At 40.5% G+C, this 12,446-nt stretch overlaps 1 protein-coding gene across 2 annotated transcripts in view; it reads right to left on the bottom strand.

Annotated features, from left to right (window-relative positions):
• The window catches only part of GSAP (gamma-secretase activating protein), a 72,417-nt gene that overhangs the window by 29,030 nt on the left and 30,941 nt on the right, over positions 1-12,446 (bottom strand). For both annotated transcript variants that reach the window (XM_025192524.1, XM_025192525.1), the window contains exons 15-22: positions 12,022-12,114; positions 10,168-10,385; positions 8,921-8,990; positions 8,095-8,177; positions 7,125-7,178; positions 1,112-1,240; positions 626-681; positions 158-189 (exon numbers count right to left, since the gene is read on the bottom strand). In XM_025192524.1, the coding sequence (XP_025048309.1) occupies positions 158-189; positions 626-681; positions 1,112-1,240; positions 7,125-7,178; positions 8,095-8,177; positions 8,921-8,990; positions 10,168-10,385; positions 12,022-12,114 (735 nt within the window). The remainder of the gene's footprint in view (positions 1-157; positions 190-625; positions 682-1,111; positions 1,241-7,124; positions 7,179-8,094; positions 8,178-8,920; positions 8,991-10,167; positions 10,386-12,021; positions 12,115-12,446) is intronic.

Raw genomic sequence — 12,446 nt, 5'->3', positions numbered from 1 at the left:
CCCCCCCACCACCAATTCTGCCCAACTTATACATTAGATCTTTCAAAGGCAGTTAGTTTTAACGGCACATGCACAAATATATGTATATATTCTAATAGATACAAACATTTCAGTATCCTAGCCAGCTAAAAGTTATGCCAATGCCTATTTTCCTTACCCATGCTCCAAGTATCCAGGTTGGACAGCACCCTAGATAAAGGAAAAAAGGCCACTTTAAAAATTGTGTCTTAGAAATAGATGTATGTTAAAAAGTTACACTATTCCTTGATTTCTCACATTAAACTAAGATTTAAAACCCGGAAAGTGTCATTACATCTATGGAGTATATCATCTCATTGTAGTTAAGAAAAAGTGGCATGAAATCACTTAAATTTTTTATTAAAAAAGGAAATCCAACTCTTCGTTTGTAACATTCATTCCTTAGACCCAAAGACTACACTCCCAGTGTCCCCAATGTCATTACTGACATTGTCCTATGACAGACGCATGAATGATCTCTAATAAACTGTTTTAAATAAACCAAGTACCTGATAGCAACAAAATGCAGCCAAGTTTGACATATTTAAATCCAGCAATTATTCTCAGCAAAATAAAGAAGGGTAACGTTAACAAAAAGTTTGCTTACTTTCTCGCATTTTCAAAAATATTTTTCAAATATGCAGGGGCTCCTCTTCCCTCCTTCTGTGAATTGAAAAGAAAAAGTTTTCAGAGCAGTTATAAGTCTGCCAAATCAAAGAATGATAAGAAGCAGAGCTGACTTTTCTTTCCAATGGTATAAGGTGGAACTGAGGTGTTAAGCATTTTTCAAAGTAAAACCCACACTAGGTAAAGTTAAAGAAGCTGCACAGCATTTACAGTAGTAGAAATCCAAGTCCCTGGCTAGGGACAGGCTGTGGAACACAGCTTCTTATATAAGCCCACCAAAACTGCAATGATTTACTTTTCACTTCTATTCTGGGGGCTCCCCTTCAAGAAATACCCCATTTCCATCAGTGGTTGAACCCATCTTACTAAAAACTAAATTCTTCTGGGTTCATATTACTCACCACAGAATGTAAGCCTATTAGATGGACAGTCAATTAGATAAGTTTTTTAGACTTTTTTATTTTACCTCTTCTGAAAGTAGCTTATACCATTCCCTCCGGAGCACATTATTGTTGTAATGCAATTGCGGCTCAGCATACTTTACATTCTCCAGGTACAAGTTTAATTTTTCCCAGAAGCCTTTACAGTTTTGCACCTACAAGTACATACATGAAATGGTGAATACAAGCTGCACCATCACTGAAATAAGCATCTAACCTACCATTTAAATGACATGGGAGAACAATGACAAAGACAATGACAATGTTAGTACTGCTGGTCTTTTCTTTCTAAGATGTCCTAATTTTAATCTATGTTCTTTATGTGGCAATTATTCTTGAGTAGAACAAGCACCCAAAGCTTTAAACCAAACTCGAAATACATGAATAGACTTGCTTGTTTGTGACGTCTGTGTAACAAAATGTGTAACCCAGAACAAGCTTTACCATAACGATTTTCAAATCTTTGATGTATAGGTCACTGTAAATACTAAATAAGTTAAAAGGACGAAAAAATACTGGTTTCCCCGAGCTGTCTTTTTACACTGGGTCTAGTTTTCTTAAATAGAAATTTGAGGCTATTATTTATTAGGGGTTATCAGCATGTTCAGTACTGGAAAGGACACATAAGGTTAAAGGTGCTCATTTCTGGTATGAAACACCCCGCCCTCAAAAACAGAACTCCCCCCCTCCAAAACTTAACTTTACTACTCATATTTAGGATACCCATGTCCATCCATTTTTCCAGCAACCAACTTGGCAACAGTTCACAGGATGTAGACAGGTTTTTGGCTTGTATATTGCTCAGGCAGATATTTTTTGTCCGGTCCTCCCTCTAACCAGTTTTGTTTTGTGTTTTTTTTCATTCGTTCAGTAGGCCACAGTGAAGTTGCCAACAAACTCAAGCAGTTTCACAGTGTGGATGACCCCTTACCTACCCATCTGCATTTCAGTTCAATATCATATAGACCAGAGGTGTCATACATAGCCTATGGGCTGGATCCAGGCCATGGAACTTCTTGGAGGTGCAGAGAATTTGGGTGCAAAATGAATTAAAGATATGGAGCCCTCCTAGGGACATATTTTAGCAGCGGCAGGACAAGTGACAGGTGTATTAACTCCCACCACTCCTCAATGTCACTCACTCTACCATCACTTGCTCCAATGCTGGAAAGAGGTACGATCCAGGCCACAAGTAGCCCTGTGGTCTGCATTTAGCCCTGGGGGCCAAACTATTTTGACACCTCTGACACAAACCACTTCCCTCCCAGTGTCAACACATGGGGTAGCTATAGCAGTGGAAAAAAAGTAACGGCAAGAAATATCGTTTTAAGCCTAGTTTAGGTCAATGAAAAGTTGGAAACAAAGAGGACTGAACACCTGTTGCCAGCCTTGGCCATTTTCAAGGGAACTAGGCTAAGTTGCAGCTGTGTTGCTCAGCAGAAGGCCCAAAACCTGTTTCTGAGTAACTGCAGTGTCAACCTTGGCAAATGTGACAACTCACTTGGTCAGGAAGTCAAGCAAAACATCAAACATAATTAAACAAAGCACAAGGTCTAAAAGAAGATAAGGGACATTAAATAATCCATACATGCCATATCATAGCTTTACCTTAAAAGTAGTAGTAGTAGGTGTGATTGATGTAACCGATTATTAGATGTTATTTTGCTATAATAGATATATTTTGTTAAAATGCTTAGATAATTTGTAAAAACAAAAACAGCCTTGTCAGAGAAGATTATAAAGGAAGGTAAAAAAGAAACAATGGAGAAGGAAAAGAGATAAGAAATCCTCCCTCTTTCCCAAGGATATAAATCCCAAATAATTGACCCCCTCCCAGTCCACAAGATAACCGGTAAAATCCTGAATTCTGGGCAGAGGATCATTGGAAGAGCCAGAGTCGCATAAAATCAAGCCATCACTTTCATCCTTGGGTTTGCATTAGACCAACAGGTAGCTTCTTCCTTCCAGCATGGCAACATCTGAAGAGATCTGCCCGAATCAAACATGCCATTCTCAGTCACTCTCTTACCTCCCCAAGTACCAGCTCATTATTTCCCTAAGCAACTTTCCTTCAAAGTGTGACTGTAATTTCAATTTAACATGTGAACAAACTGAATTGACAGATTAAGGAAACTACAGATCTAGGATTTAACGAATTTACACACTTAAAAGGTGAAAAAAAGTGTAGGACCGGGGTGACATCTAGTGGTCAGTTTAAATTGTTACACCTGCAGGAGGTCTGTAGGATCATGTAAGATCCTTTTGGAGGTCCTTTCAGGCCACAGAAAAAGGCTGTTTGAGATGGGGCAAAAATGCATGTGGAAAGGGTTTGTCACAACAGAAAACAGTATGTTTTAGAGCTCCAAATGTCATTGAAAACAAAACCCTGCATTTAAGAAATCAGCTTGTTAAAATAAAAGACAATCATGAATTAAATCCAATTTTCTATGGCCTGCAGATCACAAAAAGTTAAATGGGTTGAGAGCCTGGAGGAGGGGTCACCAAGTGCATCAGGGAGCAGTGTTTATTATGCAGGTGGCCCTATATGGTCAGGCAGTAAGAAATTATTTCCCAGCACTGCATTAAAAGATAATGCTACTGGAGAATCAGATGACAATTTAAACCAAAGGACCTCACCACTCATCATCACTTAAAGACCTCACTGAGCTTTTTACGAAAGTAGTGGCATTAGGTAGTACTTACCCACTGTTCCTCTTAATTTCCCATCTTAAATGGGCATAATGCAGCTATGCGCTATTGAAGAGATGCCGAAATGCACTTGATGCACTATGCAGATATATAATCAAGGCTCAACACTTAGCCCCTGGCAGCACATGCAGTGTCACCTATCGTACTATTCAAGAGGCTGCCTTTCTTGTGCCAGCCTCCATGACAAATATCTTCCTTCTCTTCTTCACTATTCTTCAGACCTTTCCTCCAGTTAAGCTCCCAGTCCTGAGCATAATTCTACTCTATCTGACAGAGTGAAACTCAAGTGACCAAAAGGAGATTCATTTTTTTTTAGAATAAGGGATCAAATCAGGTCTCTGCTGACCACAAAGCCTACTCCATAATTACTTACAGTTGTGACTCTGGCCCTTCTAATGATCCTCTGCTCAAAGCCTGTGTTTGTTATCTCCTCTTCAGCTGTTTTATTTCAGGACAATGCCTACTGTGTGCAGCAGCTGTGAGTGAATTACCTTGAAGCTGAAGGGATACAGGCTGTAGCCATATTGGTCTACAGGCAAAAGGAATCAAAACTCATGGCAGAGGTGATATCTTTTCTTAGACCAACTAGATATTTGCAAAAAAAAAAAGAAAGGCTTTATTTGCAAGCTTTCAGGCACACTTACCCTTCTTCAGGCATAGGAGAATGCAAATATGAATTTTAATTTCCACCTAGGATAAATTTTTCTATCTTTTCATTCTTCTATGCCCGAGGAAGGGTGACTGTGCCCAAAAGCTTGCAAATAAATACACTTTTTTTGCAAATATCTAGTTGGTCTAATAAAAGATATCACCTCTGCCATGAGTCCTGATTCCTTGAAGCTGAAAGCACTCAGCCTCTCACAAAGGCATTCAGCATTTTGTTGGCCTGGGTCCTTTTCCTGTAAACCTATCAGGGCACCAACTTATCTCTGTGAAGACCCCACACAGATTCTCTGGAAACATTTGGCTGCTTTGTGAAGGTGACAGTGCAAACCAAATGAAAACCCATTAGCTGGCCTAGTTAACTGGGTTTATGGAACTTTTGCATCATAGAGCAGTAGAAAGCAGACAGACCATAGCACTGAGCCTGGCCTGTAGCATTTACACCTCAGACTCACTCAAAACTACAGCACTTTCCAGACCAAAGCAGCAGGAAATAGGTGTCTTTCGTTTAACTTTGACCTTCTCGATCTGTTTACCGTTTTAGACAGAAATAGGAAATGAGTTCTGCCATCAGGAACTGTATTGCTAAAGGCCCTTGCTCCCAGAGCCTTGAAGTTTGATCTCAGACAAATTAAACAGCTTTCTAAATCTGACCTCAGTGCATTACATGGATCATATGGAGATAAAAGTTCTCTTTTAAGTCCTGATCTTAAGATGTGTCCTCATCTCCTAGTGAAACCAAATGTCAAGCAGTTGAAGCCAGACTCTCCAGTCATCCTGGCATAAATCAGGAGAAAAAAACCCCAGCACTAATATGATAGCACAGAGTTAAATCTGGAGGCAGGGAGGGGAAAATAGGACCTAAAAGTCAATTGAGACTGAAGTATTACAAACTAGTTCTGAGTACTTGGGGGAGGGAAGAGGCAAAGGGGCTTCTGTATCCTTAAAATTATTCCATCAGAAAATATTCTCAAATATGCAGAATGCAGCCCCCACAGGATGCCACCCCACTCATATTCTGAGTCATCAGCTGTTTAAACCTGGTTCCTCTGTTATTCTTCAGTCTGGTTCTCCATAACATTCTTTATACATCTTACTATTTACTTGAAAGGCCCTTTGGGTCTTGTTCTTCCCACCTGTCACATGCTCCCAACTCAATAAAATACTTCAGCTGGGGGTAATTTGGGGGAGAGAAGACAGAGGAGTTATCAATCCAATTTTCCATAACAAGTATAGGGACTCCTATCAGAGAGCGAGGGATCCCTTCACCCCCAAAAACATATTCTGTTCACCACCAGGTATGTTTCTCTCTATATCTCTGTATTTAATTGGTTTAAACCTAAAACAGCCACTCCTTCTGAAGAGCACAGCCAGAGCCATCACACTGGTATATGCGCAGGATGCCATGGTCAAAATAGACAGGGGGTCATGAACTGCTGGTGCTATTCATGGAAGCATAATGAACGAGGCCCCATGAGTGGGATGCTTCACTGGGCACAGTGCAAAGCAGCTTCCCTGCATTAGCTTCAAGTCATAGAATGAAGAGGTACCAAACAGACTAAACGGAGGAGGCAGGGATTTTTGTGGATGATATCTTTAATGGACCAATTGCATGGCTTGGATAAAGTTGGACAACCTTTCAAGTGCAAGGCGTTTTTCATCAGGTCTGAGGAAAGAAGCAGGAACAGCTTAGATGACAGGTAGATGACAGTGGGTGCATCTACATATGCACTTTACTGCAAAGTTGACTAATTGGTTTTGCAGTAAAGCGCCACAGTCTATACGTATGCCAGCCTTAGGGTGCAGTAAATTAACTTTGCCATAGGATAATACTGTTGGGGAGTAATTTACTCCACAAAAACATACATGTAGACTGTGACAGGGGCTGGCTAGGGCACAAGGGTACCAGCCCCTCTGCTGCCACCCACAGCACAGGGCTGACCTGCCCCAACTCAAAATGTTGCAGTCCCGAGTGCACATATAGCTGCCACACCTGCAAGTAGCTGACTCTCTCTGGTGCAAACTGCATCAGAGTTTATCACATTACCTTAATGGCACATGTAGATACACCCAGTGTGTCAAAGTCAACGTCGCTGTTCAGTCCTTGGTTCTCAGTGTCCAAGGTATTTGAATATTTTCCCTTAAGCATGAAGACAGAAAGGGAATGGCTGTTCTGTGAAAAAAATGTGCTCCTACTGATGTTTGTGTGCATCTGTCCTTTTTCTCCTGTAAGATTTCATTCAGATGTGTAGTTTCTGTTTAGTTTCACCCACTTAACCACAAGGGCATATGGGGCATTGGATCAGGTATCACATTTTCGGAATGGCATGTGTAGGATCTGTAGATTCTAACGGGTTTGTTGTGGGGGATGTTGAGCATTGGAGATGTGTTGATAGGTTAAGCATCTGTTAGTAAGACAAGGCTATGTCCCATCTGATATTTGCTGAACACTGGAGGGTCTGCCTCCGATGAGCTGGGCTAGACAGCTAATGCCCATTACAATTCTGAACAGCTTAAACCTTGAGGAGATAAATGCACAAGTCTCTTGGACTAAACAATTCTTCGTCATCCTTATGTTCAGGTAACACATGCCCCAAGTACAAAAGAAAACAAAAATGAACTACTCCCGTCTTTACTAATAGAAACACCTTTTCCATGGAGACTTACCTTTAATATAGGCAGAGAAATAATATCTGTTGTGCATGCTATTCCAGGAACAACCTGTAAATATAGATGAAGGTTAATGACTAGAAATTGCTTGGCATAACAAATACACGTGAATTGGCCATCATTTTAAAGGATTATAAAGCAAAAATTGCAAATATCTTGGATCACTTTCCTTTGGGCAATAATCCAGCTAAATAAGTTGTGATGATATTTTCTCTTTCTGCTGGGATGAAAAGCAGACTTCTGGGTCAGGACTGTGGTATTCTGGTACCCTAAAGTAAACTCGATAACTGGACTTTGGCCCATACAGCATATGGGTTTGTTTTTTGTTTGTTTTGGGGTTTGTTTGTTTGGTTTTTTTTTGGGGGGGGGGGGGTTGTTTTTAAAGACTACCATCTGAATAAACTACCAGCTCACTAAAATAATGATTATTGTTACTAAAAATAAGATTTTAGGCCTCGTTGTAAAAATGGTTGGGGAAAAAAAAAGAAAAAACTTTGACGTTCTCTGTGCTACGCATTCAGGGGTCTGTCTAATTTTGTTTTATTTAGAAAGTTATTCACAACAGCAGTATTCTTCAGACAGTGTGCTTTTGGAAATAACTGCATAATTATACCAACTAAAAGTTATTCTGCATCTGTTACAAAAACCATATGATACATAGTACTCTGCATCCTGTTATATAAAAATCACCAATTAAATCATTCATAAATTTATAGTAATGCAAACACAGCTGGTAATATTGTGATTTCAGAAATGCAGTTATTTACCCAAACTATGTATTCCTGATAAGATAAAATGCGAATATATAATGTTTGTTTAATTCTAATAGAAAATACACAGCTATGTTCATTCTTGGATCATTTCTGAAAAGGATTCTCTACGTGAAAACAGGTTCTACGACAGGCTTTATAGGGAAAATAAAATCTCTCCCCAAAATTATTAGTGTTAATAGCAGCTGATATCTTACCCCATTCCAGTAAAGTAGTGATGTATATGGCAAAAGTTTATCCAGTTGGCTACTCTCTGGACACATTCTCCAGTACAGGGAAGCTGAATATATAAAGACTTACATGAAGCAAGGCTGGATACAGTTAATGTTACCAGGAAAAAGCTTTACAGTCTGCTCCTGTTTGTTTACCTGTCCCACTTCAGCTTCCTTTCCCTCACTCTTCTACCAATATGCGAGTTTAGGGACAAATCCCACCACAATCTCCAAAGCAGCTTCCTCGGCAGTGGAACTAGCCTGGTTCTACTGCACAAAGGGAAAAAAGAAATCTAGATGGCTGGGTACAGGCATGTCAGCTCCTGGCCTCAGTTCTGAGAGCTCCCCTGCACAGGAACACATAGGAGGCAGGGCATGGGCTGGCAAGTCACAGGATCTGATGGTAAGTAGGAATTGCAGAGGATCCACAGCTTATTGAAGCAGCTTCACGGCATGGCTCAAAGGCCTGGGCAGGACTCAAAGTGAAATACTGCTCCAGTTTCTATCCAACACACATCCAGCTATTCAAGTCAGGTGTTGGGCATTTGTGAATCAAAATGGTACTTGCTCCCCCTAACTGAACTACCAAGTAGATATTCACACGTGTAACGTTCAGGTATTAAAACTAGAACTGCAACATACTCATCCTCTTAATTAGCAATACAAACAGCTGGGTCATTTAACTGACAGTATAATAAAAAGATGAGAAGGCATGGGGGTTAATGTACAGAACTATGGATTTAACTCCTGGTGTCCCCACTATTAATCCACTAAATTGTTTTGCTTAAAATATAGTACAAGAAATACCTACCAATGATAAATTCTTGAATAGGATCGAAAGTATGACACGGTGACAAATTCTCCAAAATCCACTGAATAATCTGTGAGTTAGAAAGCAGAACTTTCCTTGCAGTTCTGTATGTAAGGTGGTGTTCAAATGAAAGCCTACTGAAAACCAACTGGATCAACAGAAACCTCTCACCTACAGTACAGTGTCTAAAACAGTACCATGTTGTCAGGTATGTTTTCAGAACAACCTTTACATATAAATTAAGCTACTGACATAAGAACAATTTACTGCAAGGCTTTGTTGCATGTCAGCTCTTCCATGGTAACCGTCTGTGAATGTTCTTACACAACAGTAAGTGGAAGCTAAGCTGTGGTAGTTTAAGCCTCAAAGAGAGGTACAGTTACTGTGGACCACCTGACATGAGATAAATCTCCACCTCCTTTTACCTAGCAATAAATTGTTTGCATGTTCATACCATTAGGCAAGAAGAATCTTGAAACCCCAACTTGGTAAGTTTCTAGATGCTACTATGACACAAGTTTGATGTATATAGGGACCATGACACTGCATTTGTTCTACAAGGCGTGCAGCAGGCCCTTGTTAAAACTGAGGCTGCTGACAGATGTTCATTCAAATGGCATGATAGGATCTGATCCCCAATAATAACATTCACACCTTGCCCCATATCACATGCGCACAGCAGGATGCAGGATTTGGGGATCAGGAATCAGATCTCAAATGCACCCTAGGAGAAAGCTGGGTGTCCAATGAAGCTGTGCAATCCTGCATCTGAGACCACAAATCAGCTGATTGGCAGCCCCAGCCCCTGAAAAACACTAGAGTCCTGAAGTGGTCTGGTACAGCCCATGGCTGAGACCACCAACCAGCTGATCTCAGCCCTGGGATTGCACTAGAGCTGGCTGAAGACTGGCATAGCCCTGGGGCTGGGCCTGCCCATCAGCCAATAGGCCAACCTGCATCTGGCTGTATATGCAATGCGGCACTGGTTGCACATGCAATTTGAGATGTGATGCAAACAAGCCACAAAATTATTACACGCATCTATTTGTGCATCTATTTATATACATATTTTATTTAATAATGTTGTGGTGTGTTCTCCCTTTTATTGCACCATGAACTGCTTGAACGTGTGGCCAGGTTGCTATTTAAGACATGATTAACTAATTAATCATGTCTTAAGTGCAACATCTGCCAAGGGCCTGAATGAACAAACCAGGCAAAAAACTTGGAGTGAGTTACATGCCTACCTGATCTTCCAAGTCTGCTGCACTTCCCAGATGGACAAGAGCACAGTGCAGAGCTGCCAGTCTATCTCTGTCCAGCTTACTGTTCCACATGAAGCGCATTAAAGAGTCCTCATTTATTTTCACTGTAAACAGTCTTCCTGAGCAGCAATCCAAGAGTGTCAACTTACAAATAGACTGGATAGAGGTGTCATGCAGTAACTCGATGCTTGCATCCTCCCCTGAGAAGAGTTTTAAAGGAAGATTGCATGACCCTCAACAGCAAACTCTTCCCCAAGTTTTAATCTACCTACTATCCTTACATGCTTTATCCTCTCCCTCCATGCTCCAACTGATTGGCAGTCCCAGCCTGCTATTCAGAAATGCTAAGCAGAGCAGCTCCCTGACCAAAAGGAGAGGCAAGTGGATCAACACCTGGATAATCAAATTCTCCCTGCCTTTGATTTCCTTCCCACTACCATGCTGATCACTATTTTATTAAAGTACTGGATTTAACCTGACCATCTTTTTTCAAGCTGAAAATAGGTGAACACAGTTCATCTAACTATGTTCCTCAATTGTCTTCCATAGATTTCATAGACATTAGGGGTGGAAGGTACCTCGAAGATCATCAAGTCCAGCCCCCTGCCCCAGGGGCAGGAAGTCAGCTAGGGTCAATTTGGAACAACAATTCAGTAATTCAAGCAACTACCTCCCTTCCCTGTTGCCCACTGCCACTGTAGCACAGAATAGTAACCATTGTAGAGTTGGAGAGACAGAGGATGTAACTTTTGCCTCAGTTTAAATTATTACTGAAGGGCTGGCTGGCTACCTATGCCATTATTAGTGGCATTATGCCAGGATTAGTGTGTGTCAGTTTGTACTAATTATATTTAAACCAAGTGAATATCCAATACTCAGAGTAACATTGGCACTCTATTGGGATGTCTGAACAGCAGCCGATTCCAAACTACTACCACATGGCCATTCTCCTTTGAGGCTGTTGCTTTAAATATTTTCAAACCAAAACCACTTTGCATGTATTACTGTGCAGTTGTGTTCCAGGGTAACTTCACATCCATTGCATTGAAAAAACTCAGGCTCATAGTGCATAATATGAAGCGAGTCCCACTGACATTCACTATTTCTTTAGCAAAACATCTATGTATATTAACAGCCCCAGCTATCTATTAGCTCGTCTATTGACCCTGCTGCGTATCTCTGAGCTGTGCCAGTCCCAACAGCAATACCTTTCTTTCACCCAATCAAAAAAAAACAGGCTTCTGTTTTCAAACAAAGACCTTCTGTTTCCAAAAATAACCCATTTCCTATAAAGTAATGTTATTTGAAATGAAATAATGTGCTTTTCAGTGGAGATTTTCAAACAAATTGCATTAGTCTGATCAGGTGAAGGAAATGCAGACTTCCTCTTCCTGAAACTCCCCTCCACACACACACACACTTAAAGCAACTCAATTGGAGGAAGGAAATGTACAATCCAATTTACATCTTCATATGAAACTGGAAAAAAGACTGGTTCTCCAATAAACGCGAGAGAGGGGAATGGAAAGCTGCCACAGGAACAAAGAATGCAAATCATACAGAATTCAAATCTTCTTCCATTTCAGAATAAGCTGCATTATTAATTTTTGTAAAAGAGGAAAGTGCCAAAAAAGTGACGTTCCTTTTCTTCAAGGTCCCTTTCTTCTGGACTTTTCAAAGAAGAATGTACAATAATGCAGAGGCAAGGCCAACAAAGTGCACTGAACTTTTCCACAAAGGGACCTAAATATTTTCAAAGAGTCCCTACCTTGATACTGAGATTATTAAAAAAAAAACCCCATAGATGCCCACGACAGAGTAATATTCCTATTGTACCTGTCAGAAACAAACTGTAGCACATCAGATCAGGATGCTGAATATTTAGGAGATGCAGGAAGTGGCCAGGCAAATAAGCAGCCACATAATACTCTGTTCAAAGAAACAAAAGTTGTCAATATGAGCATCTGTTATTTACTTTGAAGGCTGAGACCCATGAATTCTCAGCCAGTTCTCTTTGATGGAACAGGTTATGCCTAGGAGATATAACAGGAGTTAATTAACAGAAGTTGCTGTAACACAGGAAATACAAGCAGCACAATCAGGTTTCCAGGGGGAGGATATAAGAGGCTTACACCCAAGAGAACTCGGGTTAGTTGATCTCCAGAGGAGTTCAGTAAGCATTAGAGGAAGTTGCTCACTGACAAGGAAGCACTGCTAAAAATTCAAGTTGGAAAAAAAAAAAATTAAACGTAGCAAACAAG

Source organism: Alligator sinensis, unplaced genomic scaffold (genome assembly GCF_000455745.1).
Source record: "Alligator sinensis unplaced genomic scaffold, ASM45574v1 scaffold896_1, whole genome shotgun sequence".
Lineage (NCBI taxonomy): Eukaryota > Metazoa > Chordata > Crocodylia > Alligatoridae > Alligator > Alligator sinensis.
This window is presented reverse-complemented; position numbering and strand designations above follow the sequence as displayed.